Source organism: Rhinoderma darwinii, chromosome 5, assembly GCF_050947455.1.
Source record: "Rhinoderma darwinii isolate aRhiDar2 chromosome 5, aRhiDar2.hap1, whole genome shotgun sequence".
Lineage (NCBI taxonomy): Eukaryota > Metazoa > Chordata > Amphibia > Anura > Rhinodermatidae > Rhinoderma > Rhinoderma darwinii.
This window is the reverse complement of record NC_134691.1, coordinates 68809201-68836682: the sequence shown is the minus strand read 5'-3', so window position 1 is coordinate 68836682 and position 27482 is coordinate 68809201. Positions and strand designations below refer to the sequence as shown.

Below are 27482 nucleotides of genomic sequence, written 5' to 3'. Positions count from 1 at the left end.
GGGCGTTTTTACGTTCGTGTGCATGGGGCCTTAGGGTTACAAAAATAACTATTTATCCGACATATTTGCACCATTTTCGTGCTACACAGTCTGAGAAGAAAACTAAACTGGCGTTTAAACCGTGTCATGTTTTCAACAACGTTGAAACGTCCAAACTTTACCACTTCCAACCAACTTTTTTTTTTCCAAGGGTGTGGCCACCAAGTCTCAGGATTGTGACATATGCCACACACATTCACCTCTTATTAGTGCCAGACTTTACAGCAGAACGTTCCCACCTGGAATGTAGAAAAATATAATGTAGTTTATTTATTTCTGTTACTTATATAGCGCCAACATATTCCGCAGCGCTGTACAGAGGTCCTCTTTTACTGTCCCCATAGGGGCTCACAATCTAAATTCCCTATCGGTATGTTTTTTGGGGTGTGTGGGGTAGCCAGAAAACCTGGAGGAAACCCACGCAAACACAGGGAGAACATACAAACTCCATGCAGATGTTGTTCTTGGTTGGATTTGAACTGAGGACCCTAGCGCTGCACATTAGTGCTAACCGCTGAGCCACTGTGCTGCCCTGCTATGTGCACTTGCTGTAATAAAAGCTGGTAAATAACTTGGCTTCTGCTGTGCATGCAGTAAACAAGGCATCAGCCAACTGGACCATCTTTCTGCCCATCACTGGCTTCAGGGCATGGGTGCAAACATAGCTTATGTAGGAGACATTATAAACTTGCTTTATAGTCCAACTTAACACTAAGAGAGACCCTAATAGTTGGCGGGCAGAAAACTTATATGCACAACAATTTTTAATTTATTAAAATGTAACTTTTATTATTATTTTGAGTAACACTAACAAAACACACACTATTAAAATGATCAATGCGATCTGACAGTAGGTAAACTGAAAGGCCAAGTGCCTGGATTATGCTGAATTAACAGCGGGTTTGTATCACACGCTGTCCAGGCCAGAGGCTGCAGTCCGCTACCCAGTCGCTATCTGGTAGTGCATAAATTCTAAATAGAACGGTCAACAAAGCATTATATCTAAAATTCACATAGACCCTCCGACACGTTTCGCTACACATGTAGCAAGCATCTTAAGAGGTTTAGGGGCCAATGGCGGCGATCAACAAAACGCCCCTATTTGTAAAGTTGTATTACTCCAAGTTTGACCAATCACAGGAGTTCAAACTGAATTTAAAGAGGCTCTGTCACCAGATTTTGCAACCCCTATCTCCTATTGCAGCAGATCGGCGCTGCAATGTAGATTACAGTAACGTTTTTTTTTTTTTTTTAAAAACAAGCATTTTTGGCCAAGTTATGACCATTTTTGTATTTATGCAAATGAGGCTTGCAGAAGACTTTGTATGACTTTACTCTTATCTACATTGCAGCGCCGATCTGCTGCAATAGGAGATAGGGGTTGCAAAATCTGGTGACAGAGCCTCTTTAAATTCAATGCTTTGATGACCGTTATATTTGGGTAGCGGACTGCAGCCGCTGGCCTAGGCAGCATGTGATACGATATGCTGTTAATGCAGCATAATCAGGCACTTAGCCTTTCAGTTTACCTGCGGTCAGATCGCATTGATCATTTTAATAGTGTGTTTGCCAGTTTTACTCAAAATAATAATAATAAAAGTTACATTTTAATAAATTAAAAAGTGTTCTGCAAATAAATTGGGTAGTCGGGTAATCGGGCTCTCTTTGCCATCTTGCCAATTAGTTATTATAGTCCAACTTCAGACTGCAGGTGCGATCTACCACATACTGTACACATAATGCTTCCTCTGTACTTCCCTGCCGTACCCTCATTCAAGAGGATCCGTCACCTCTCCTGACATCTCGGTTTTTGTAAATAATCCTATTTCCCAAGTAACAATTCTGGGGCATCTCTTCTTAGAACTCTGCATTGTGCTGTTCCTCTGTTATTCCTCTTGGATATTTATGAATACATTGAAAACTGGGTGTTACCAGTGTGACACGGTCCAATCAGGGTTGTCAGACTGAGACTGTGTGGGGACACGAGTCTTTAATGGTAAAATCCAGTTGTCAAGTCATTCATACATTTCTAGGATAAACAGATGAATGGCACAACGCAGAGTTCTAAGAAAATATGTTCCAGAATAAGGGAATACAAGTATTTACTAAAATAGACATGTAAGAAGCAATGACAGCTCCTCTCCAAAGCTTTAGGGCTTGTCCACACGTAACAGAATTGCTGCAGAAAATTTCTTCAGCAATTCCCTTGAAAGTACCAGACTTTCTGCAGCGGGAAAAACGTACCATTTCCTGCGGTTTTGACTGCAAAAAATGGTGCGTATTTTGCTGGGTTTTTCTCGATGTTGGCAGATGGCGACATCTCCTCTGAAAAACACAGCAATTCAGTCCACTTTCCCCAGCAGGAATTGACGTGCTGCAGTATGAAAAATACGCACCGCAGGTCAATTTCTGTTTGGATTATTTACGCAGCGTGTGGATGAGATTTGTTAAATCGCATCTACTGTATTCTGCTACGTTATTTTCCATACGAAAAAAAACACAGCAATTCCGCAACGTGTGGAAAAGCCCTTAAAAGCACTGTCCTGTATAAGAAAAGCAGAGGGTTTTTTTAAAGGATGAGCTTTACGATTAGGAGCATTTTCTTTAAAGCTGCATTCACATCTGCGTTGGGACTACGTTCATGGGTTCCGTCTGAGCTTTCTGTCAGGGAAACCCATGAACGGAATCCAAACTGAAACAAACGGATGAATAGCGCAGTCGACTACGGTATGGATTCCGGCAAAACGACGAACACTTACACAAACCATTTGCACCGGATCTGTCACCATTAAAATTAATGGGGATACAAATGGAAAACTATGGTTTCCGTTCATGGGTTCCCCTGAAGGAAAGCTCAGACGGAACCCATGAACGGTGTCCCGACGCAGATGTGAGCGAAGGCTTAAAGGGGGTTTTACACTGGGCGATTATCGGGCAGACAAGCGTTCATATAACGCTCGTTGCCGATAATTTCCCTGTGTAAACAGGGCAGCGATCAGCAGATGAACGAACAAACGCTCCATCATCGGCTGGTTGTATCGTTCTAAAAGAGTAATAGATTATCGTTGTCGGCAGCACATCTTAATGTGTAAACAGGGAAACACGCTGCCGACATGATAATGTCCGCTCGTCCCCATCCATAGCTTCGTGTGACAGGAGCAAGCGAGCGCCGATCAACAATGTCTCGTTGATGGGCGCTCGCCGCACGAGCCGAGTGTCGGCCGGTGTAAAAGGGCCATAATTCATTCCTCTGCAGCTGGTTGTGTATCTGGAGATAAGATAAGATCTGCTCTTCCAGGACAAGAAGAAACTTTAAGGCACTTCTACATGGGCCAATAATTGGGCAAATGAGCGCTCGTATGAATGCTCATTCCTGATTATTGACCTGCGTAAACAGTGCCACAATCAGCTGACAAGCAAGCAAACGCTCGTTTGTCGGCTGATCGGGCCAAAAATGGTTGCTTGTCAGCAGCACATGTCCCTGTGTGAACAGGAGATGTGCGGCCAAAAAGAGGCAAGCGTATGGGGAAAAATTATCTTATTAATAAACTTTCGTCCCTACAGATTCTGATCATTGCTCCATTTAAATGGGGCAAACGAGCGCTGATAGAAATGCTGTAGTGTCGAACGGCACGTTTACTGGACAGAAAATCTGCCCCTATAAAACCTTTACAGTTTTTTTGGGTTGTACACAAATACTAGAGAGCATGTGAAATATAATGGGGGAAGATTTGACCAGCATTTACACGGCATGCTATTGTCCCTAACCTGGTGCATGCTTGTTGGGGGAATCTGCTGCAAGATACTGAGCAATGCCAGGTAGACAAAGATTTCATCAGACTGACCTAATAATTTATTAACAAAGACTGTTTGAGATCATGTGCAAGCACATATACAGTATATATGTGTATACACACACACACACACACACACACACACACACACACACACACACAACTAGTAACTTTCTTATTAAAACAAATGAAATAATAATGGGAGATTTTGCATTAACATGTTATCTTGTGCCATCTTCCTGACTGTTCTCTACCCTAAGGGCTCATTCAGAAGAGCGTAATACTCGTCCGTGTCCTGTTTGTTGAAATCCCTCACAGCACACTGACCCATGCAATTCAATGGGGCCATCCGCACATGCGTTTTTTTTCACGCCGCGTCTGTCCGTTGCGTAAAACTCACTGCATGTCCTATATTGGTACGTCTTTGAAGTCCATGGGTGCGTGAAAGCCACGGACAGAACACGGACAACATACGTGTGCAGTCCGTGTTTCACGCATCAAATACATTGAAAAGCAGAGAAATAAATGTAAAAAAAAAAAAAAGTGCTTGCAGACGTAAAAAACGCACGCCACACTGATGCCGATATGCAACGCACACGGACAAGAAATGTAGGAAAAACTATTAATTTTTTACGCGCGCAAAACAGACACGCTCGTCTGAATGTAGCCTAACAAGCAAGTTTTATATATCTGTCCAACATTCCAGAATACCTGATCCTCCAACAGTTATCACGTCCCATTTATGTTGGATCAAAGGAATTTTACTGTGTGTATTTTATTTTTCAGAAGAAAATGGTTCACAAAATACAAGAAATCTCTGCCATAATTGGGTCTTCTTTATGGGCACAGGTTACACACAGATATTGTAGAGTTCACAGCGATCCAGAGAAAAACTATCAAGGCCCCCACATGGAAGGGATCATACGGTCCATTTACACACAGCAATTATCTGTCATTTCTGGTCTATTTATGTAAGTGCCCCCTAACACAACACCAGATCTTACAGCATTGAGAACCTGTATGGACTTATCAGCTACAGGCAGATGATATCATGAATAAAACATGGACCAGGGGCACACATGCCATGGGTACCACTTGTGCAGCTGCGCAGGGGCTCAGTAGGTAAGGGGGCTAATTGGGTTCACACAGAGTTTTTTGCAGGCGGAAATTCGGCCTCAAAATTCCGTTTGGAAGTTTGAGGCAGATTTTCCTCTGCCTGAACGCCGATTTTCATGGCGTTTTTCACCGGCAGCCATTGAGCGCTGCGGGCATAAAACTCTGCGAAATACGCTTTCTCTGCCTCCCATTGATGTCAATGGGAGATCAGAGGTGTAAACGCCCGAAGATAGGGCATGTCCCTTCTTTCTCCCGCGAGAAGGTTTTACCGCTCGTGGGAAAAAAACGTTTTTGGGCCGTTTTTGACGAGTTTTGCAGCGCGGTTTCCACATAAAAAAAAACTCTGTGAACCCAGCCTCAAGCAGCCTTCTTCTGTCTATTAAATTGCACGTAAATACCAGAGATAATAAACGTTATGGTTAACAACTAGGGTATGTTCACACGCTTACTAAAAAACGTCTGAAAATACGACGCTGTTTTTTTTTAGCAACTTGCGTTTTTTGTGGACGTTTTTGGAGCTGTTTTTTTAGAGAGTTATTGAAAAACGGCTCAAGAAGTGACATGCACTCCTTTTTCGCGGCCGTTATTTAAAAAAAAAAACGGCCCGTTGGAACAAAACGCTGTTCAGCTTCCGGTTTTAAATAAGCCGTATGATCATACCCATATGTTCAAATGGTTAGCAAAATACGGCTGAAAATACGGAGCTGTTTTAAAGGGAAAACAGCTCCTGATTTTCAGCCGTTTTTTAATCAAAGCTGTTTTTAGAGCTGTTTTTCTATTGCGTCAATGAAAAACGGCTCAAGAAATGACATGCACTTCTTTTTAACGAGGCTTTTTTTACGCGGCCCTTTTTAAAAACTACCGCGTAAACAGCGCCCCGTGGGATTGGAACGCCATTTTCCCATTGAAATCAATAGGCAGATGTTTGGAGACGTTCAGCGCCCGCGTTTTTAGACGTTTTTCGGGGCGTTTACGGCCTGAAAAATGGCTGACAATAGGCCGTGTGAACATACCCTCAGAGAGACATAGACATGGATTGTTAGGGAGACATAAGTGGGTGATGTACAGTATAATGAGATAATGAAGAGCAAGGGGCCCATATACTGTTCTTGCACCGGGGCCCTCAACGACCTGTGTCCGCCCCGGACATGGACTACTTACGCAGCGGTCACCACTGACTTATTTCTACCCAAATCTTCCCATATATCGTCTGCTGAACGATAGAAGCAGAAAATGCTGCACAGCGCTGTGCCCAGTCTACAGAAACATGATCGCTGGCCACCTGCTACCCCCAAAAAAGTCCACAAGTATTCCAGTTTATTCTGGAAATTAACCTCTTCACTGCCAACAGGTCAGCTTCAGCAGTACAATGGGGCACGCAGAATCTGCCTGCACATTAGAGGACATCAGTAGAATGGCGTTCATGACTCGCTTACCATCTACACAGCAAGGTCATTTCTATATATACTGCATGCCATATCAACAGGAGGGCATGCTTGAACTTGTAGTTCTATAACAAGTGGCAATGTCCTAGTTGCGCACAGACAAGAGCAAGCAATAAACTCAATGACAGGTGGCAGCTTTACTTGGAAGTCTGCTAGCATTTGCCATCTAGCTCCATCTACTGAATGGCAGGACAATATGGGGCACAAGTAGCAGTATTGTCACTAGAATGAATCAGCGCTTTGTAGTGAGCCCCACTTTTTCTGGTGGACTTGTACTATTATATAGATACAGTTGACATGCTGGCACTTGTAGTCCCTCAACAGCTGCACCGTTCTATATCAGCGTGTACAAGAGCAGCAAGAAATAAACTCCATGACAGGTGGCAGCTTTTGGGTAGACTGATCTGCTGTAGCTTTCCATCCAGCTGTATTCAACTGTGTTACAAATGGAACCCCGGCAGTAAAAAGTGATGTAGTAAGCGTTACGAAAACCTGATTTTTTTACATTTTTGTATAATAGATTTGACAATAAGATGCATCAAACAACTTGCAACGTCTGCGCCAAATTTAATATGGACTGGCACAATTTTTTGGCGTACATGAATGATAGCAAGTAGGTGGTGTAAGGACGAGTGCCTAATAACATGAGTTGTATTATGCAGCATTTGCCACTTTGATCAATTTGGTGACTTCACAACTTCATATATGGTAAAAAAAACTTGGTGACAGCATCAATGGAGGCAAAAAAAGTGAGTGTTTAACACGTCTCAAGGTACAGCAGCTACGTTTCTCCCACCAGAAGTCTTTATCGAGCATTAGAAAGACTCCTGGTGGGTCGAAATTAGCAGCTTTAACTTGGGGTGTATTAATAAACACTCACTTTTTTGCCCCCATTGATGCTGTCACCAAGTTTTTTTTTACCATATCAGAAAGTCCAAATGGGATTTTTGGACATAGAATTTTGCATCCAGCCTTTCTTCAGTGGGAAGTTCCTTTTACAGTGAGTGTTCTGGAATCCTTGTACTATTTCCACAACGTCTTATGACATGACTGATACATGTGCCACTGTAAGTGCCCGTGCCCTATGATTGTTATTAATATCACCGTCCTGAAAAATGTAAAGTCAAGAAACGTGTTGCTGCGACCAGATCCTACAGAGTTGTGAATGGACCTTTCAAAAACTCCTACGCAACCTATTACTAGTGGTTTTGTGTCATTTATGGAGATCTCCTCCCTGATGACTGCAATGGAGAAAAAAGTGTGGCATAAAAAAAAAAGCAGTTCTAGAAACGGAATAGATAATTGCTTCTTATTGTGAATGCCACTCACAGTAAAACCCACATGTATTACCATGATGCACCAGCTTAGAACTTGTGAATGCACCCACATATGCCAATATCTGAACCACCCTCTTTCTAAGGGGTCATGCCCACTGCAGTCTATGGGGCCCTATTGAACTGCACCTCCGTATGCCTCAGATTTTGTAATTCTAAAGTCCCAGAACAATCAGAGAGCCCAATGGGACTTGTAGTTCTATTCCAGTACTTATAAAGATTCAAACTGGGTGACACTGGTTTACTGGGATGTCTGGTCTCCAAGATTTTCTCCTCCAGCTCATTGGCGTAGGCACAATGAAGGACTTGTATAAATGAGTGTCACTCCATAACACGATGTGAAAATTGGTGCTGATAACATGCGCCATATTTATTAACGAGTTATGCCACCCCTACCCACAGACATTATTTTGATTAGATGGTAACATGTAATACAGTGTAGTGGTACTCCAAAAAATGGAAAGAGTTATGGGCTAGACCTGGCATTAATGGTTGCATTTTGGGGAATAAGAGACGTTTAGTAAATGAACCAAACCATGCATGTGCCACCCTGTGGGTGCCCACCTGACTGGTCTCTGGTACAGTGTACAAATAACCCATGAAAGAGACTGGACATTGAAATACTCAAGAAACTTGCAGTCGAGTTACGGTGGGTGAGCTGGGCACAGAGGGCACACTGGTTGTGACGAACATGCAGACATCACTCACCTCCATCTCCGTACGTCTCTATGCCATACCCGTCCTGCAGCCCGTTACTCCAAGTGCCCTCGTACCGGGCCGGGGTGCACAAACTCTGGCGGACCCCATAGCGTCCTTTAAAGCCATGGGACCACTCTCCCCGGTACATCCACCTGCCCTTGGTCTCCACGCCCAGCCCGTGCCTCTTTCCCTGAGCCCAGTAGCCAAGGTAAGTGTTGCCGCTGGGCCAGGTGTACACCCCGACTACCTCAAAGCCGTGTGACCAGGAGCCCGCATACTCCCCCTGACCCTTTGGCCCCGTACAGATGCCGTGCCCGTGTGCCTTGCCATCCTCCCAGCCGCCGCAGTAAGTGCCGCCATCGTCGAAGTCAAAACGTCCGCCCGTCATTCAGGGGAGTTGAGAGGAGCGGCGAGCTAGTGACTGTGTCCCGGCGGCGACATGCACCCTCTCCTGTGCCCTACACCCTCGTCCGGGCGCGGCATGTACATCCCACTCACAGCTGCCAACACCCGGCCAATCCCCGGCCGAGCCCGCCAGCATCATCTGCCGCTAGCCACGCCCACACCTCCTCATTATTATCATTAGCGTAAAAGCTCAATGTCCGAAACTGGGATGGAAACACCTCAGAAGATGAAGCCTCCCCTGTCCGCAGGGGAGAGACTGTGACCTCCACAGGAAACCCTCACACTCTTCTCATGTGTTCCCATACTGTCACTCCGTAGCTTTACCGGTGCCCCCATCACAGAACCAGCCACAGTACTAGCCACACTGCCCTATAAGTGCCAGTCACAATGAATGGCAACTAAATCGTACCTTAAAGTAGTCACACGGACCCCAAGTGCCACCTCCATAAGTTTCATTCACATTTCCCTGACAAATGACTGCCCCATTGTCCATGCCAGTTACATATATTGCCTCCACAAGTAATGTGCTAAGGCTATGTTCACACGCTAGACTAAAAACGGCTGTAAAATACGGAGCTGTTTTCAAGGGAAGCCTCTGATTTTCAGCCGTTTTTTATGCATCAAGCGTTTTTTGCTGCGTTTTTTACAGCTATTTTTGGAGCTGTTTTTCTATTGACACAATGAAAAAGGGCTCCAAAAACGGCTCAAGAAGTGACATGCACTTCTATTTTATAGGGCATTTTTTTACGCGCTGTTTTTAAAAACGGCCACGTAAAAAACACCCAGTGGGAACGAACACCGCTGTTTCTCCCATTGAAATCAATGGGCAGATGTTTGGAGGCGTTCAGCCCCCCGTATTTTCAGCCGGTTTTCAGGGCGTTTACGGATATGGATGAGATTTATTAAATCTCACCCACTTTGCTGCTACTGTATTCTGCTGCGTATTCATCGTCCACAATTCCGGACGGAAAATACGCAGCAATTCCGCTGCGTGTGGACAAGCCCTAAAAAGGCAATCAAAATGCCCTGTGGAATTTCAGCCTAGACCGGGTTCCCAGGCAACGTAAATGCTGCAGAGTTTCCGCAACGGAATTCTGTGAATAAATTCCGCAGCATTTACAGTAGAAGCAAAGTGAATGAGATTTGAATAAATCTCATGCACACGTTGCAGAAAAAATCCGTAGCGAAAAAGTTAATAAATATAAAATCTGCAGCACGTCAATTTAGGGTATGTGCACACGACCTATTTTCAGACATAATGGAGGCGTTTTACGCCTCGAATTACGCCTGAAAAGACGGCTCCAATACTTCGGCAAACATCTGCCCATTGCTTGCAATGGGTCTTACGATGTTCTGTGCAGACGAGCTGTCATTTTATGCGTCACTGTCAGAAGACGGCGCGTAAAATTACGCCCGCGTCAAAGAAGTGCAGGACACTTCTTGGGACGTAATTGGAGCCGTTTTCCATTGACTCCAAAGAAGAACAGCTCCAATTACGTTAGTAAAAGACGCGGCGAAAAACGCGTGCACTTGTAAAAACGTCTGACATTAAGGAGCTGTTTTCTCCTGAAAACAGCTCCGTAATTTCAGACGTTTTTGGCGTGTCGTGTGAACATACCCTTATGCTGTGTATTCGTTGCTTTTCTGTTGCGGGTTTTCCTCATTTAATTCAATTGAGATGTAAAACCCCCAACAAATAGGCAAGCCTTGCAACTTTTGTGGCGGAAACGCTGCAATTCCACCCTAAGAAATTGCAACTCAGGAAAAAAGCTTATTTTGATTTAAAATTAATAAAAAGAAGCTTATACTTATCACCCAGTTGTTGTCATAGCGACACTTTCTTCTGTTCTTATTCCAGGCTGGCCACCCGAGATGATGTTTCATCCCATGTGACAGCTGCAGCCAATCACAGGGTGCAGCGGTCACATGGGCTGCAGCGTCATCCCAGGTGGCCGGATTGCACGGATAATTGTAGGGACCGGTCACCATGACTACAGCCCAGGGTAAGTATGAACTTCAAGTGCTGCTTTCCGCAGCAGAAATTCCGCCTGAAAAACTGCACTACAATGTGGTTTGGTTTTTCGGCCAGAATTTGCTGCAGGTTTTAGGTCTGATACGCTGTGTAATATTCAACCCGTGGGAAACCAGCGTTATAGGATCACATGACATGGCATGGCGTTTCCATGACTTATTGCAGTAATCACATTGAAGTGCCTCCCCTGGTGCCAACAAATGTGGCTTACCTATTGCATGTGAATAATTCATGATCAATATTCATGCAGTGTTGTCACATGGCACACTACACTACTGCTAGATGTACGGGCTCCCTAAGGCCAGGTTCCTATAGGTCGGATACTCTGCGTAAAACTCATGCAGCATGTCCAAACTGGAATTCGCAGTACATTTCATCCGAAAAATTGCACCACAATACTGCGTCTTTTGAGACGGATTTTCCGATGCAGAAAGCAGCGGTAAGAAAACACTCATACTTACCTAGGCCGTTGTTATGGTGACACGTTCCACCTGTGCAGTCCGGTCCGGCCTCTCTGGATGACGCTGCAGCCCATGTGACCACTGCAGCCTGTGATTGGCTGCAGCGGTCACATGGGATGCAACGTCATCCCAGGAGGCCGGACTGGATGAAGAAACACAGACTTCTGTAAGTACGTTTTTCTCTTCTTTTTTCCATAGTTGCGATTTTTGCGGTGTAATCGCTGCGAATACGCTGCAAAAGTCGCAACACTTGGCTTTCTGTTGTGGGTTTTGCATCCGCTTTGAATTAAATGGCGAAAGCCTGCAACAAAAATTCAACTAAAGCACAGCATAAATTGACATGTTACGGATTTAAATTCCAGCAGTGCCCATGTGAATCAGGCCTAAGTGGAGGAAATTGTAGGCAGGAGGAACAACTATATATGTGTCCTTTAAAAATTGTGCGTCGTTCCTCTGCTCATGCCCTACTGCTGGTTACCACAAAAGCCATTGAAGGGCTGTTTATGTGCAGCCGCATTAACCAGTAGTGGGGGAAGGGCAGCAGTACAAATCAATTGGCAAATGTGCAAATCAATTCACACATCTTTATTCACTGCCACAAATAGGAAAATCAAATCTTAGTATTGATAAATGAATCAATCAGAAAGCCCCTGTGGCCAAAGAAAGCTTCTCCAATCATATATAGGATAATGTATCCCATACTGAAAAATATAATACTGCTTTCTTATAGGTCATAGATCTCCAAGGTGACTTCTAATATTTGTAATCATTTAAAGAAAGACATTATTCCTTATAATACGCACCTCAGCTGCTGCAGAACCTTTTTTTTTTTCACTGAATGAATAATATGAACCATTCTTCTTCAAAATGAACAGATACCTACTGAGGGTGCTCTCCCTCCTCACAGTGAACTGTGAGCCACAGTGTATCCACCCCATACAGTGCCAACCAGAGTGTGCATCCAAATTGCCCCCATTGCCAACACAGATCACTGTATCAGATCACTTCTACCTGGAGAGAAACAAGTAGTGCTTATGTAACGCTGCTCATCTCTATATACAGTGAAGGAAATAAGTATTTGATCCCTTGCTGATTTTGTAAGTTTGCCCACTGTCAAAGTCATGAACAGTCTAGAATTTTTAGGCTAGGTTCATTTTACCAGTGAGAGATAGATTATATTAAAATAAAAAAAAAAGAAAATCACATTGTCAAAATTATATATATTAATTTGCATTGTGCACAGAGAAATAAGTATTTGATCCCCTACCAACCATTAAGAGTTCAGCCTCCTCCAGACCAGTTACACACTCCAAATCAACTTGGTGCCTGCATTAAAGACAGCTGTCTTACATGGTCACCTGTATAAAAGACTCCTGTCCACAGACTCAATTAATCAGTCTGACTCTAACCTCTACAACATGGGCAAGACCAAAGAGCTTTCTAAGGGTATGTTCACACGTAGTCAACCAAAACGTCTGAAAATCCAGAGCTGTTTTCAAGGGAAAACAGACCCTGCTTTTCAGACGTTTTTTACCAACTCGCATTTTTACCAACTCATTTTTTTACCAACTCGTTTTTGGAGCTGTTTTCATTGGAGTCTATGAGAAAACAGCTCCAAAAACGTCTGAAAGAAGTGTCCTGCACTTCTTTTGACGAGGCTGTATTTTTACGAGTCGTCGTTTGACAGCTGTCAAACGACGACTCGTAAATAACAGGTCGTCTGCACAGTACGTCGGCAAACCCATTCAAATGAATGGGCAGATGTTTGCCGACGTATTGTAGCCATATTTTCAGACGTAAAACGAGGCATAATACGCCTCGTATACGTCTGAAATTTGGCCGTGTGAACATACCCTAAGGATGTCAGGGAGAAGATCATAGACCTGCACAAGGCTGGAATGGGCTACAAAACCATAAGTAAGACGCTGGGTGAGAAGGAGACAACTGTTGGTGCAATAGTAAGAAAATGGAAGACATACAAAATGACTCAATCGACATCGATCTGGGGCTCCATGCAAAATCTCACCTCGTGGGGTATCCTTGATCCTGAGGAAGGTGAGAGCTCAGCCGAAAACTACACGGGGGGAACTTGTTAATGATCTCAAGGCAGCTGGGACCACAGTCACCAAGAAAACCATTGGTAACACATTACGCCGTAATGGATTAAAATCCTGCAGTGCCCGCAAGGTCCCCCTGCTCAAGAAGGCACATGTAGAGGCCCGTCTCAAGTTTGCAAATGAACATCTGGATGATTCTGACAGTGATTGGGAGAAGATGCTGTGGTCAGATGAGACTAAAATTGAGCTCTTTGGCATTAACTCAACTCGCCGTGTTTGGAGGAAGAGAAATGCTGCCTATGACCCAAAGAACACCGTCCCCACTGTCAAGCATGCAGGTGGAAACATTATGTTTTAGGGGTGTTTCTCTGCTAAGGGCACAGGACTACTTCACCGCATCAATGGGAGAATGGATGGAGCCATGTACCGTCAAATCTTGAGTGACAACCTCCTTCCCTCCACCAGGACATTAAAAATGGCTCGTGGCTGGGTCTTCCAGCACGACAATGACCCGAAACATACAGCCAAGGCAACAAAGGAGTGGCTCAAAAAGAAGCACATGAAGGTCATGGAGTGGCCTAGCCAGTCTCCAGACCTTAATCCCATCGAAAACTTATGGAGGGAGCTGAAGATCCGAGTTGCCAAGCGACAGCCTCGAAATCTTAATGATTTACAGATGATCGGCAAAGAGGAGTGGGCCAAAATTCCATCTAACATGTGTGCAAACCTCATCATCAACTACAAAAAACGTCTGACTGCTGTGCTTGCCAACAAGGGTTTTGCCACCAAGTATTAAGTCTTGTTTGCCAAAGGGATCAAATACTTATTTCTCTGTGCACAATGCAAATAAATATATATAATTTTGACTATGGGATTTTCAGTTTTTAAATATAATCTATCTCTCACTGGTAAAATTAACCTAGCCTAAAAATTCTAGACTGTTCATGTCTTTGACAGTGGGCAAACTTACAAAATCAGCAAGGGATCAAATACTTATTTCCTTCACTGTAATTGTTCTTGATTATACATTTATCAGGGGCATAGCTGGGGGGACAGGCGGGGCCCCAGCGCAACTAGGAGGGAAGGTAGGGAGGGTGCCGGGCTGTTACTGAATAATACCGCCACACCATGACTACATAGACTGAATAATACCTCCATAATGTTACTGAATAATACCGCCGCTTCATAACCACATAGTGACTGAATAATACCCCCATACTGTTACTAAATAAAAAACAGTAAACAAAGACCAATATTACCACCATATTGTGACCATATAGTGGTAGATGCCAGTTATACAAGGAGCTCTGCAGACCATATAATATTAAAACCATATAGCGACCATATAGTGGTAGATGGCAGTTATACACAGGAGGTCTGCAGATGATATAAGTGATTGCATTTATTTCTAGTGACTCACAGGTGATGTTTTCGCTGATTAGAGTCGTTCACTTTCACTTTTTTTTCTCTATCCGGCCCAGACCACTGTGACGATTTATTCCAGCCACGACTCGTCTGCACAATTTGACACAGAGACATGTTGGTTTCTCGCTAAACATACTCGTAATCCACAGTGCCCCAGATCGTAATAATGATCCCTCAGTGATCAACACAATAAAAGTGCCCCATCAGTAACCGTGACCCCTTTGTGCCCCCACACAGTAATAATGCCTCCTTTGTGCCCGGTCGATAGTGCCACTGCATCCTCTGTATATAGCCCCACACACACACAGACCCTGTAGATAGCACCACACACAGCCCCCTCTTTGTAGATCGTGCCACACAGCCCCCCTTTGTAGATAGTGCCACACAGCCCCCCTTGTAGATAGTGCCACATCCTCCTTGTAGATTGTGCCATACAGCCCCCTAGATAGTGCCAAACAGCCCTTCCCCTGTATAGTGCCACGCAGCTCTCCCCCTGTATAGTGCCACACAGCCACCCACCCTGTATAGTGCCACACCCCCCCTTGTAGATAATGCCAGATAGCCCTCCGCCCTGTATAGTGCCACACAGCCCCCCTTGTAGATAGTACCACACAGCAATCCCCCCGTTTTAGATACATAGCCCCCCTTGTAGATAGTGCCACACAGCAATTCCCCTACCCCCGTTTTAGATACACAGCCCCCCTTGTAGATAGTGCCACATAGCAATTCCCCCACCCAGTTTTCTCTATCCTAGTGTCTTATAGGCTGCAGGCCTATACTATTCAATTGTATCTGCGTCTTGAGGACTCAGATACAAGTGAGTGGGTGCCCCCGAAGCTACTGACACCACCGGGCTGCCCAGCCCATAAATGTTATGTGCCGAACTAGGGGGCACTCTGATGCGTGGGCCAGCGGCACTGCCGGGTGCTTCAGAAATGCAATGGGAGGGGAGCCTTTGAAGCGCCCCCTTCCTCTTTCTGGGGTGATGTGCCCAGTGCGATCACACAGGTTGCACGCCCCAAAGGCCGGCCCTATCTACAGGAGGGGGTGTGTGGCACTATCTACAAGGGGGGCTGTGCGGCTTTAACTACAATGGGGGGTGGCACTATCTACAAGGGGGGCCTTTATATATGTATATATGTATATATGTATCTACAGGGGGGCTCTGTGGCACTATCTACAAGGGGGCAGTGTGGCAGGAGAGTCAGCCTTAGGATAGATGGCGCCCCATGCAAAATTATCGTTCGGCGCCTCACCTCTATCATAAAAAAAAATGCCCCATAAAAAAGTATAATGCCCCCCACAGTATAATGCCCTATATAGTGCCCCCACACAGTATAATTCCCCTTTAATGCACCACACACACAGTATAATGCACCTTTAGTGCCCTAATACAGTATAATAATACTTAATAATACATTATAACCCCTTCAAGGACACAGTATTTTGTCCGCTAATTGTGCCCACACTGTATTATGCCCCTGAGTGCCACACACAGTATATTGCCCCCTGTAGTGCCCCTAAACAGTATAATGTCCGCTTAGTGGCCTCCACACAGTATAATGCCCCCCTCCCCTGGCTGCTACACACAGCCCCCCTTGTAGATAGTGCCCCCCTGTAGATTGTGCCATACAGCCTCCCTGTAGATAGTGCCATAATCCCCACCTCCTCCTTGTAGACAATGCCATTTAGTCCCCGACCTCCACCTTGTAGACAGTGGCACAATGCCCCTTGTAGGTAGCGCCACACAGCCCCCTTGTAGGTAGTGCTACACAGCCCCCTTGTAGGTAGTGCCACACAGCCCCCTGTAGGTATTGCCAAACAGCTCCCTTGTAGGTAGTGCCACACAGACCCCTTGTAGGTAGTGCCACACAACCCCATTGTAGATAGCACCCCCTTCCTGTAGATAGCGCCACTGTAGCTCTCTGAAGGAGCAGACTCCCCCTGTGGCCGGGGATTCCGCTCCTGGATGGATCGCTTGATGTCTCTGTCCATATATGGACAGTGACATCAGGGGCAACTCCTGAAGCGAAATCCCCGTCCACAGCATTGCCGACGCTGTGAACAGGGATTCCACTCCAGGAGAAGCCCCTGACGTCTCTGTCCATATATGGACAGTGACGTCAGGGGCTTCTCTTGGAGCCGAATCGCCACGCCAGCAACGCTGTGGATGGGGATTCCGCTTCAGGAGTTGCCCCTGATGTCACTGTCCATATATATCAAGCGTTCCGTCCAGTGGCCGGGGATTCCGCTCCATCAAGGAGCTACAGTGGCGCTATCTACAGGAAGGGGGGTGCTATCTACGGAGGCTGTAAAAAATCTCCTCACATGCACTTCGTGCTGTGAGGAGGAGGAGGAGAGAAAGCACGTCCGTGGTGCAGAGGAGTGTCGCGGTACCCCTGAAGAGTTCTCGCTGCACCCCGGTTGGGAACCACTGGCCTAGTGGATAGAAGACCAGGGAGATACCTCCCTGCTCTGCTATAGTGTTCAATAGTATCTGCGTATCCCTGTCTATTAGCAAAGTTTTAGGTTTTGAATGATTGCAGTTTTAAATGGATGTTGCATAATTCTTAAAGCGTACCTAACCTACAGATCAATTTTCAGAGTAAGCTTTATAAGCTGTTATGTGTATCTACAGTGAAGGAAATAAGTATTTGATCCCTTGCTGATTTTGTAAGTTTGCCCACTGTCAAAGACATGAACAGTCTAGAATTTTTAGGCTAGGTTAATTTTACCATTGAGAGATAGATTATATAAAAAAAAAAAAAACAGAAAATCACATTGTCAAAATTATATATATTTATTTGCATTGTGCACAGAGAAATAAGTATTTGATCCCCTACCAACCATTAAGAGTTCAGCCTCCTCCAGACCAGTTACACGCTCCAAATCAACTTGGTGCCTGCATTAAAAACAGCTGTCTTAAATGGTCACCTGTATAAAAGACTCCTGTCCACAGACTCAATTAATCAGTCTGACTCTAACCTCTACAACATGGGCAAGACCAAAGAGCTTTCTAAGGATGTCAGGGACAAGATCATAGTCCTGCACAAGGCTGGAATGGGCTACAAAACCATAAGTAAGACGCTGGGTGAGAAGGAGACAACTGTTGGTGCAATAGTAAGAAAATGGAAGACATACAAAATGACTGTCAATCGACATCGATCTGGGGCTCCATGCAAAATCTCACCTCGTGGGGTATCCTTGATACTGAGGAAGGTGAGAGCTCAGCCGAAAACTACACTGGGGGAACTTGTTAATGATCTCAAGGCAGCTGGGACCACAGTCACCAAGAAAACCATTGGTAACACATTACGCCGTAATGGATTAAAATCCAGCAGTGCCCGCAAGGTCCCCCTGCTCAAGAAGGCACATGTAGAGGCCCGTCTGAAGTTTGCAAATGAACATCTGGATGATTTTCAGAGTGATTGGGAGAAGGTGCTGTGGTCAGATGAGACTAAAATTGAGCTCTTTGGCATTAACTCAACTCGCCGTGTTTGGAGGAAGAGAAATGCTGCCTATGACCCAAAGAACACCGTCCCCACTGTCAAGCATGGGGTTGGAAACATTATGTTTTGGGGGTGTTTCTCTGCTAAGGGCACAGGACTACTTCACCGCATCAATGGGAGAATGGATGGAGCCATGTACCGTCAAATCCTGAGTGACAACCTCCTTCCCTCCACCAGGACATTAAAAATGGCTCGTGGCTGGGTCTTCCAGCACTACAATGACCCAAAACATACAGCCAAGGCAACAAAGGAGTGGCTCAAAAAGAAGCACATTAAGGTCATGGAGTGGCTTAGCCAGTCTCCAGACCTTAATCCCATCGAAAACTTATGGAGGGAGCTGAAGATCTGAGTTGCCAAGCGACAGCCTCGAAATCTTAATGATTTACAGATGATCTGCAAAGAGGAGTGGGCCAAAATTCCATCTAACATGTGTGCAAACCTCATCATCAACTACAAAAAACGTCTGACTGCTGTGCTTGCCAACAAGGGTTTTGCCACCAAGTATTAAGTCTTGTTTGCCAAAGGGATCAAATACTTATTTCTCTGTGCACAATGCAAATAAATATATATAATTTTGACTATGTGATTTTCTGTTTTTTTCTTTATATAATCTATCTCTCACTGGTAAAATTAACCTAGCCTAAAAATTCTAGACTGTTCATGTCTTTGACAGTGGGCAAACTTACAAAATCAGCAAGGGATCAAATACTTATTTCCTTCACTGTACATGAGCCATTTTATGACTTGTATTCTGCATTATTTAGCCGTTTTCCCCTCTGCAGGCTCCATCTCTAGTTCTCAGTTGTCTCTGAGCTAGTGGGTGGAGCCTAAATGCTATCATGTCTTCTATACACTGCACACCTAGAAGAGGGGAGTCCTGCTCTCCTATCTCTATCTATCACCTATAATTTGGAAACAGCAGCATAGAGGAGATTAAATGGCAGTAATGAGCAGTGTAGCTGTGAGTCCAGCACTGGGATCAGATATAACATGAAGTTCTTATTCACACAAACGTATTTTATGTCCGTGTGCTATCCGTTTAAATAACTGACAGCACACTAACCAATGCAATTCAATGTGGCTATTTACCGCTTTGTGTTTTTTAACGGAGCGTGTGTGCGTTGCGTGAAATTCACTTCATGTCCTATTCTGGTTTGTTTTTGCGGATCAGACTCACCTATTGAAGTTTATGGGTGTGTGCAAAACACAGACAGAACACGTTGTTAAAGAAGGGACAGCACAGTTGCTAAAGAAATGCAGAGAAAAAAAGAAAAGTAAAACCATGAAGTGCTTGAAGAGGAGAAACACGGACGAGAAAAACGGATGACACACGGAAACCACACTGACACAACACGGACAGTCATAAGTCCCCATACATTACTGATCATAGCTCTTTGTGAAAGGAGCAAACGAGCGCCGATCAACTAGCTGTCTCATTGTTACGGACAAAATTGACCGGTGTAAAGGGACCTTTACAGAGGGACTCCATGCAACAAATCATTTACTTTATAAACCCCAGTAGTACATTCTCTATTTAGGTGGCTTGGCAAACCGTCATTCTGTGTATGTCAGTAACCAGGGTAACAGCCGAGCCCCCTTGGTGTATAATATGATGTGCACTGAGATGGTGTTCACATTGGCTCAGTGGGAGGGATGGGAGGAGACCTCGATGAGCGTCACCGAGAAGTGGTCGGAGCTTAGCCTTCTTAGGGTATGTTCACACGATTAACAAAATACGTCCGAAAATACGGAGCTGTTTTCAAGGGAAAACAGCTCCTGATTATCAGACATTTTTTGAGCAACTTGCGTTTTTTACGGCCGTTTTTGGAGCTGTTTTCAATAGAGTCTATGAGAAAACGGCTCCAAAAACGTCCCAAGAAGTGTCCTGCACTTCTTTGCCGCGGGCGTAATTTTACGAGCCGTCTTTTGACAGCGACGCGTCTGCACAGAACATCGTAAGACTCATTGCAAGCAATGGGCAGATGTTTGCTGACATATTGGAGCCGTCTTTTCAGGCGTAATTCGAGGCGTAAAACGCCTCCATTACGTTTGAAAAGAGGTCGTGTGCACATACCCTTATACTTGGCATTTGAGCCGCGTCAAATGCTACAGATAAAACACGTTGAGACATTAGTGCACCCGGCAGGGTGAATTTAAAATAGGGGGAGCTAAGTGCAGCAGACTGTCTGTTCAAAAGTATCAGGCAGGGATATCTGGTAGTGTAAGGGTATGTGCACACGATAACTGCAATTACGTCTGAAATTACGGAACTGTTTTCAGGAGCAAACAGCTCCTGAATTTCAGACGTAATTGCATGTACTCGCGTTTTGCGGGGCGTCTTTTACGGCCGTAATTTGGAGCTCTTCTTCATTGGAGTCAATGAAAAACGGCTCCAATTACGTCCCAAGAAGTGTCCTGCACTTCTTTTGACGAGGCTGTAATTTTACGCGCGACACGTATAATGACAGGTCGGCGGCACAGAACATCGTAAAGCCCATTGAAAGTAATGGGCAGATGTTTGCCGACGTATTGGAGCTGTTTTTTCAGACGTAATTCGAGGCGTAAAACGCCTCCATTACGTCTGAAAATAGGTAGTGTGAACCTAGCCTTAGGGTAATCTCTACGCCCCCCCTCACCCGTGTTGCTGCATTCCATTAAATACAAATAGTGGCACTCTTGTCCCCTATTAGGGCTGGCACTGATCACAAGCGACATCAAACTGTGTATTTAGCCCGGGTTCTGGTTTGATCATTTCTGAGTGGAATTGGATGATGAGCAATAGTAGAAATATTTTTTAATGTATATCTAATGGAAGTGAAATAGTACAATAAGTTATCCACTAGGGAGCCAGTGATTTCATAAAATAAGTAAAGAGGAGCATCCACCAGTGCAGTGATTACTATTTAAGGGGTTAATGCAATATATTGTGTACAAAAAGTTTTTATGAACATAAGAAAGACATGTATGTGTATTACTGGATCCGTTTACTACATCTATGATAGCAGGCTGCATCTTTATGGTTCTCTAAACTCTATAACATTGATATCTCATTGGGAGACAAGGACGATGTGGATCCAGCGGAGCTGTAGGTAAAACGGAAACTTGTTCCAAGTTTAATGGGCAGTTTTCTTAAAAATGTTCAGGAGCAGTCCAGACGATGTCCTGAGGTGCTTAGGAGAGATGTGCGGGATTTTTGGAGCCTACGCGTTTCAAACGCTTCCTGCGTTCTTAATCATGGCTGTATTGAGACTAACTGACTTGTCTCGTGTATTTATATGTATCTGCATGTGTGTTTAATTGCGTTCCATGTGTTTGCAATCTCTTGGAACGCAAACCGGAAGTCTACTTTGCTATGCGTTCCATTTGTTTCAGGGCATGGTTACTTATGTAAGAGTACTTTCATTTCTTTTTGTTTATTTTAGTTTTTTGAGCTGTGGTTCAACGTCTTGGATAAGTGTATGGGGGTTCAAACTGTTGTTGTTTAATGTAAAGAAAAATGAGGTTTACAGAGTGTCGGGGTAACGCTACGTTGTTTGACTCCTCACATTTGTCATAGAGTGAGTGTCATTTCCGGTCTGACCTGTGTTTGTTATTGTGTTTGCGTTTCAGTGTCACATGTTTTCGTGGAACGCAAACCGGAAGTGGCTCTACTGTATTGCGTCTTGGAAGAAGATCCCGAGTTCTGCATGGATTCTTTTGTAAGTATGTATTTTTATTTTTTATTTTGTTTTCATGGAATGTATCGACGTTGTCAATACAGTTAGAAGGTGAAGGGATATATTTAAGTAGTATGTAAGTTTGAGCCGATATGAGTTGAGTTGCAGTATGAGGTTAAAACAGATGATGACATTATGTCAAAATTATCGAGACAGAAAATGACAACAATAGAACAATTCTTGTTTGTGTATACTTTATCATTATTTATTTATATATTTTTATATATTTATAATTGTTATGTGTTTTGTTTTATTTACTCATTTGAGTGATCGATATGTTGTCGTGGTAGTCAGTTAATTTGCTAGATTATGCCAACTAGGAGTAGGAGATGAAAAGCAACGTGATGGGGTTGGGGTATGGGTATGAGGGGGAGTGGGCTAAAAACTTGTACCTATACTAGGTGTGTAACTGTATGTAAGTTATGATTAATACAAAAAAGAAAAATAATAAATGTTTATTAAGTTCAACGTGTGGTTTGTTTAAAAAATTGATGAAGAATGTGGAGATCATGATATTAGGAGGTGTTTTTTATTTTTGTTTTGTTTTCATTTTTCTAATTTTTATTTGTTATTTGATCCATGACCTTAATTGTTGATTTTAAGAGTATCACTTAATGTCTCTTAGGGGCCTTCTATACAATTCAGGGCTGTAATTCTGATGGGATGGTGTTTACTGGAATAAGACTAGCTGGTCGTTTGTGTGTGACTACAAGAAGGTTTTTGGTGAAGGTTGTTCACTTATTCATAGGAGTTGCAGGAAGGACTAAAGTCTATCATAGGCCTTCGACATTTCATTCCCTAGTGACAGGAATGTGTATGGATTTGACATTTAATAGTGGAACATAAGTTCCTTTTTTAGATTCAGGCCATTGGGGACTCGGGTGTCTAGTCTGTAGATCCAGAAGGCCTCTCTTTGGTGAATTTTATGTTGCCAATCCCCGCCTCTCTTAGGGAAAAGTACCTTTTCTATGGCGTAACATATTAACGATTTTATTGTTCTATTGTGCTGTGTTATAAAGTGTCTGGCTGCATTGGATATGTTACAGATGTTTGGATTCCTTATGTAACTTAAATGTTCCAGAATTCGTGTTTTTAATTTTCTGCTAGTACATCCTATATATTTCAGACTGCATGCGGTACATTCAATTATGTATACTACCGAGACGGTATTACAGTTAATGTAGTTTTGAATCTTAAAAGTTTCAGAATTATTTGAGTTAGAGAAGGATTTGGTGGTATGAACAATGGTACATGTTTTACAAGGGTGTTTGCCGCATTTAAAAAAGCCTTTGCTTTCTAGCCAGGTGGTTTTGGTTTCTTCTGAAGTGAAAAGAGAGGGGGACAGTGTGTTTCCCAGTGTAGGCGCTTTCCGAGCAACTATCTTGCAGCCTCCTTGTAAAATGGTCCTTAGCCCATCATCCTCCATCAAAATAGGTAAGTACTTGTTAATTATTTGTTTAATTTGTGTGAACTGGTTACTTTGCTGTAATACCAGTACAGGTGTTTTAGGGTCTAGTTTTTTGTTTTTAGTTGACTGTTTGAGTAAATTGACTCGAGAAGTTTTTGTGGTGATATCGTTTGCGCGGGTCAAAGACCAGTTGGGGTATCCTCTATCTTTTAATCTTGAGTGTATCTGTTGTTGTTCTACCATATATTGTGCTTCTGAGCTGCAGTTTCTCTTTGCTCTGTACATTTCACCTAGGGGAATAGCCATGATGGTTTTCTTGGAATGATTGCTTCTGGCATGAAGTATTGTATTGGCTGTGGTAGGTTTCCTGTAGGTTTTTGTTTCTATGATAGATCCTACCTTTCCCTCTAGAGCTAGATCCAAGAATGTGATTGTTGTTTTATCGTAATTGAAGGTGAATTGTAGGTTGTATGGATTGCGATTCAGAAATTCTACAAAAATGGAGATACTTGACGTTTCACCCCTCCATATAAAGAGGAGGTCGTCAATGTATCTACCAAACCAGGCAATGTTATCTCCAAATGGGTTGTTTAGTGAGAAGATGTACTGTTCCTCCCACCAGGCCATGGTTAGGTTAGCTATTGACGGGGAGAATTTAGCTCCCATTGATACCCCTCTTAGTTGTAAATAAAAATCTTTGTCGAATTGGAAGAAGTTGTGTGTCATCAAAAACATTAGAATGTCCAGTATGTACATTTGGAAATTTTTAGTAAAAGTACTATGTTTGGCTAGATGGTGTGTTAGAGCAGCATAGGCAGTCTGGTGGGGGATACTTGTATATAGGGCAACAACATCGCAGGTTAGCCACACATCGTCTTCGTTCCATACTCTATCTTGAAAATGCATTAAGACATCTTTGGTATCTTTAATGAACCCAGGTGTTCGTTGGGCTAATGGTTGGAGTAATGTGTCTAACCACTCCGATAATTTTTCCAATATGGAACCTATGCCAGAAACGATAGGTCGCATTGGTGGAGGAAACTGGTTTTTGTGGGTTTTCGGTAGAGCGTGAAAAATGGGTGTGATTGGTTGTTCCACAAAAATGTAGTCTGCTTGTTTTTGATTAATGAAGCCTTTTGTGACACCCTCTTTTAGAAGATCCTTCATTTTGTTCTGGATTCTTTCTGTGGGATTGTTGTCTAGACGTTTATATGTATTTTCGTCTGATAGAAGATCTAGAATGGAATTTTTGTAATCTGTTCTGTTCATTACAGTTATTCCTCCTCCCTTATCAGACATTTTTATAATTATTTCTTTGTTGGATTTAAGTGATTTAACTGCGTTTTTTAGGCGTAGAGGAAGGTTAAATTCAGTTTTGGTTTCTTTGAGTTCATTGGATAATTTTTGGAGTTCTTTTTCCACCGTGGATTGGAACCATTCCATGGACTCTGTCCTTGATTGTTTTGGGTAGTATTTTGGATTTAAGGTGTGGAAATCAATACAGTTATCAATGAGCATGTCCGGATCTTCCGTGCGTAAACTGTCTAGGCAAACAACGGTTTTGAGTTCTTGAAATGAAAATTCCTTTGCTGTTTGAGAAGGCTCTTGATATAACTTTTCGGAAAGTTCCAACGGTAATTGAGTGGATGGACCACTTGGAGATATGTTCACTTCTTTCTGGGTCTCAGGTTCATATGTGAGAAAATGTCTCTTGACTGTTAGGTTCCGAATGAATTTGTTGATATCAAGAAGGGTGTTGAAAGGGTCGAAATTGTTATTAGGAGCAAAATTCATTCCCATTGAGAGCACTTCAATTTCTGGTGATGTGAGAGTACAGGATGACAGATTTGTGACATTCATATCTAGGACTGGTATTTGCGAGACCGGAGGTGACGGCTTTGGACCTGGTCCTGTCGGTCTATGTTTCTTGCCGCCCCTCCTTCTTCGTTTTTTGATGGATATTGGTTCATGTCTGGTCTATGATTATATTTTGTTCGGGTTCTGATGGAGTCATCCTCCGATAGTCCTTCATATGAATCTGGCTCAGTGGAGCTGAAACTGACTCTATGGGATATGTCTCTTTGTCTTCTATATTGGCTCCGCTGCTTGAGGATGGGTTTGGGTCTGGATCTACTTCTGTCCTTGTTGTTCCAATTGTAGACTTCGTTGGAGCTGTAGTCTCGTGTGTCTCTTTGAAATTTAGTTTTTTTGGTTTCGGCTATTGCTCTGTCTAACTTGTCTATATATTGAGAAGTGCGGATCTCAAGAAGTGCAAAATCTGGTGAGTCTGAAAAGCCGTCTAGTTTGCCCTCTGTTTCTGATATTTTGATTTCTAGCTCTGTTAATTTGATTTTTTCTTGATCAGTTATTAACTTCATAAGCTTGATTGAGCATTCTGACAGTATGTTATTCCAATTTTCACTGAAGGTTTCTGAATAGTTAAAGGATGGTGTTTTCCTTATCCTCAGGCCTCTGGGAATCATATTCTTGGTTATGTAATTATTCAAGGTAGTGAGGTCCCACCAGATTTTGGCTTGTTGTGCCTTGTCTTTCTCAAGATTGTGGAACAAAGCTTCTAAGTCCTGGTTTTGTATAGTTGTGTTGTTGAGATTTCCAAACACTTTAGCGGCCATTTGGGCTCTTGTGAGTAATACTTCTTGGGTCATACTTATAGTTGAGTTATTTCCTTTTTTATAATGAGTTGTCTCCACAGAAAAAATTGGATGGTTTTAAAATCAATGGTAAAGTTTTGGCCACTTCATTTATCAGATTCATTCATTTACTGCTTTTGCTGATAGAAGGCATACATGGCTCGCCTCTCCTAAGACACAGTAGTATGCAGAGATTGATTTTAAATGCATAAAATTACTACTATGGGAAGCAACCTGTGTTTAGTATTCCCAAAGTGGGTGAGCACGTGAGATATAAGCCGATAAATTGTAGAAAACAAGAGGGGGAGACGAAACCTCCAGCTCACCTTTTATGTGTAGACTTTGCACTTCAAGTACCGCACGGATCCTCGCGTCGGCACGCGATGTACTGAATGGGAGACAAGGACGATGTGGATCCAGCGGAGCTGTAGGTAAAACGGAAACTTGTTCCAAGTTTAATGGGCAGTTTTCTTAAAAATGTTCAGGAGCAGTCCAGACGATGTCCTGAGGTGCTTAGGAGAGATGTGCGGGATTTTTGGAGCCTACGCGTTTCAAACGCTTCCTGCGTTCTTAATCATGGCTGTATTGAGACTAACTGACTTGTCTCGTGTATTTATATGTATCTGCATGTGTGTTTAATTGCGTTCCATGTGTTTGCAATCTCTTGGAACGCAAACCGGAAGTCTACTTTGCTATGCGTTCCATTTGTTTCAGGGCATGGTTACTTATGTAAGAGTACTTTCATTTCTTTTTGTTTATTTTAGTTTTTTGAGCTGTGGTTCAACGTCTTGGATAAGTGTATGGGGGTTCAAACTGTTGTTGTTTAATGTAAAGAAAAATGAGGTTTACAGAGTGTCGGGGTAACGCTACGTTGTTTGACTCCTCACATTTGTCATAGAGTGAGTGTCATTTCCGGTCTGACCTGTGTTTGTTATTGTGTTTGCGTTTCAGTGTCACATGTTTTCGTGGAACGCAAACCGGAAGTGGCTCTACTGTATTGCGTCTTGGAAGAAGATCCCGAGTTCTGCATGGATTCTTTTGTAAGTATGTATTTTTATTTTTTATTTTGTTTTCATGGAATGTATCGACGTTGTCAATACAGTTAGAAGGTGAAGGGATATATTTAAGTAGTATGTAAGTTTGAGCCGATATGAGTTGAGTTGCAGTATGAGGTTAAAACAGATGATGACATTATGTCAAAATTATCGAGACAGAAAATGACAACAATAGAACAATTCTTGTTTGTGTATACTTTATCATTATTTATTTATATATTTTTATATATTTATAATTGTTATGTGTTTTGTTTTATTTACTCATTTGAGTGATCGATATGTTGTCGTGGTAGTCAGTTAATTTGCTAGATTATGCCAACTAGGAGTAGGAGATGA

General features: G+C 43.2%; 1 protein-coding gene across 1 annotated transcript in view; it reads right to left on the bottom strand.

The window, feature by feature from the left end:
• The window catches only part of JPH1 (junctophilin 1), a 112105-nt gene extending 103159 nt beyond the window's left edge, over positions 1-8946 (bottom strand). Inside the window, exon 1 of the mRNA XM_075828214.1 lies at positions 8437-8946. Coding sequence (XP_075684329.1) covers positions 8437-8815 — 379 coding nt within the window. The 5' untranslated portion in view covers positions 8816-8946. The remainder of the gene's footprint in view (positions 1-8436) is intronic.
• Positions 8947-27482: the final 18536 nt, after the last annotated feature.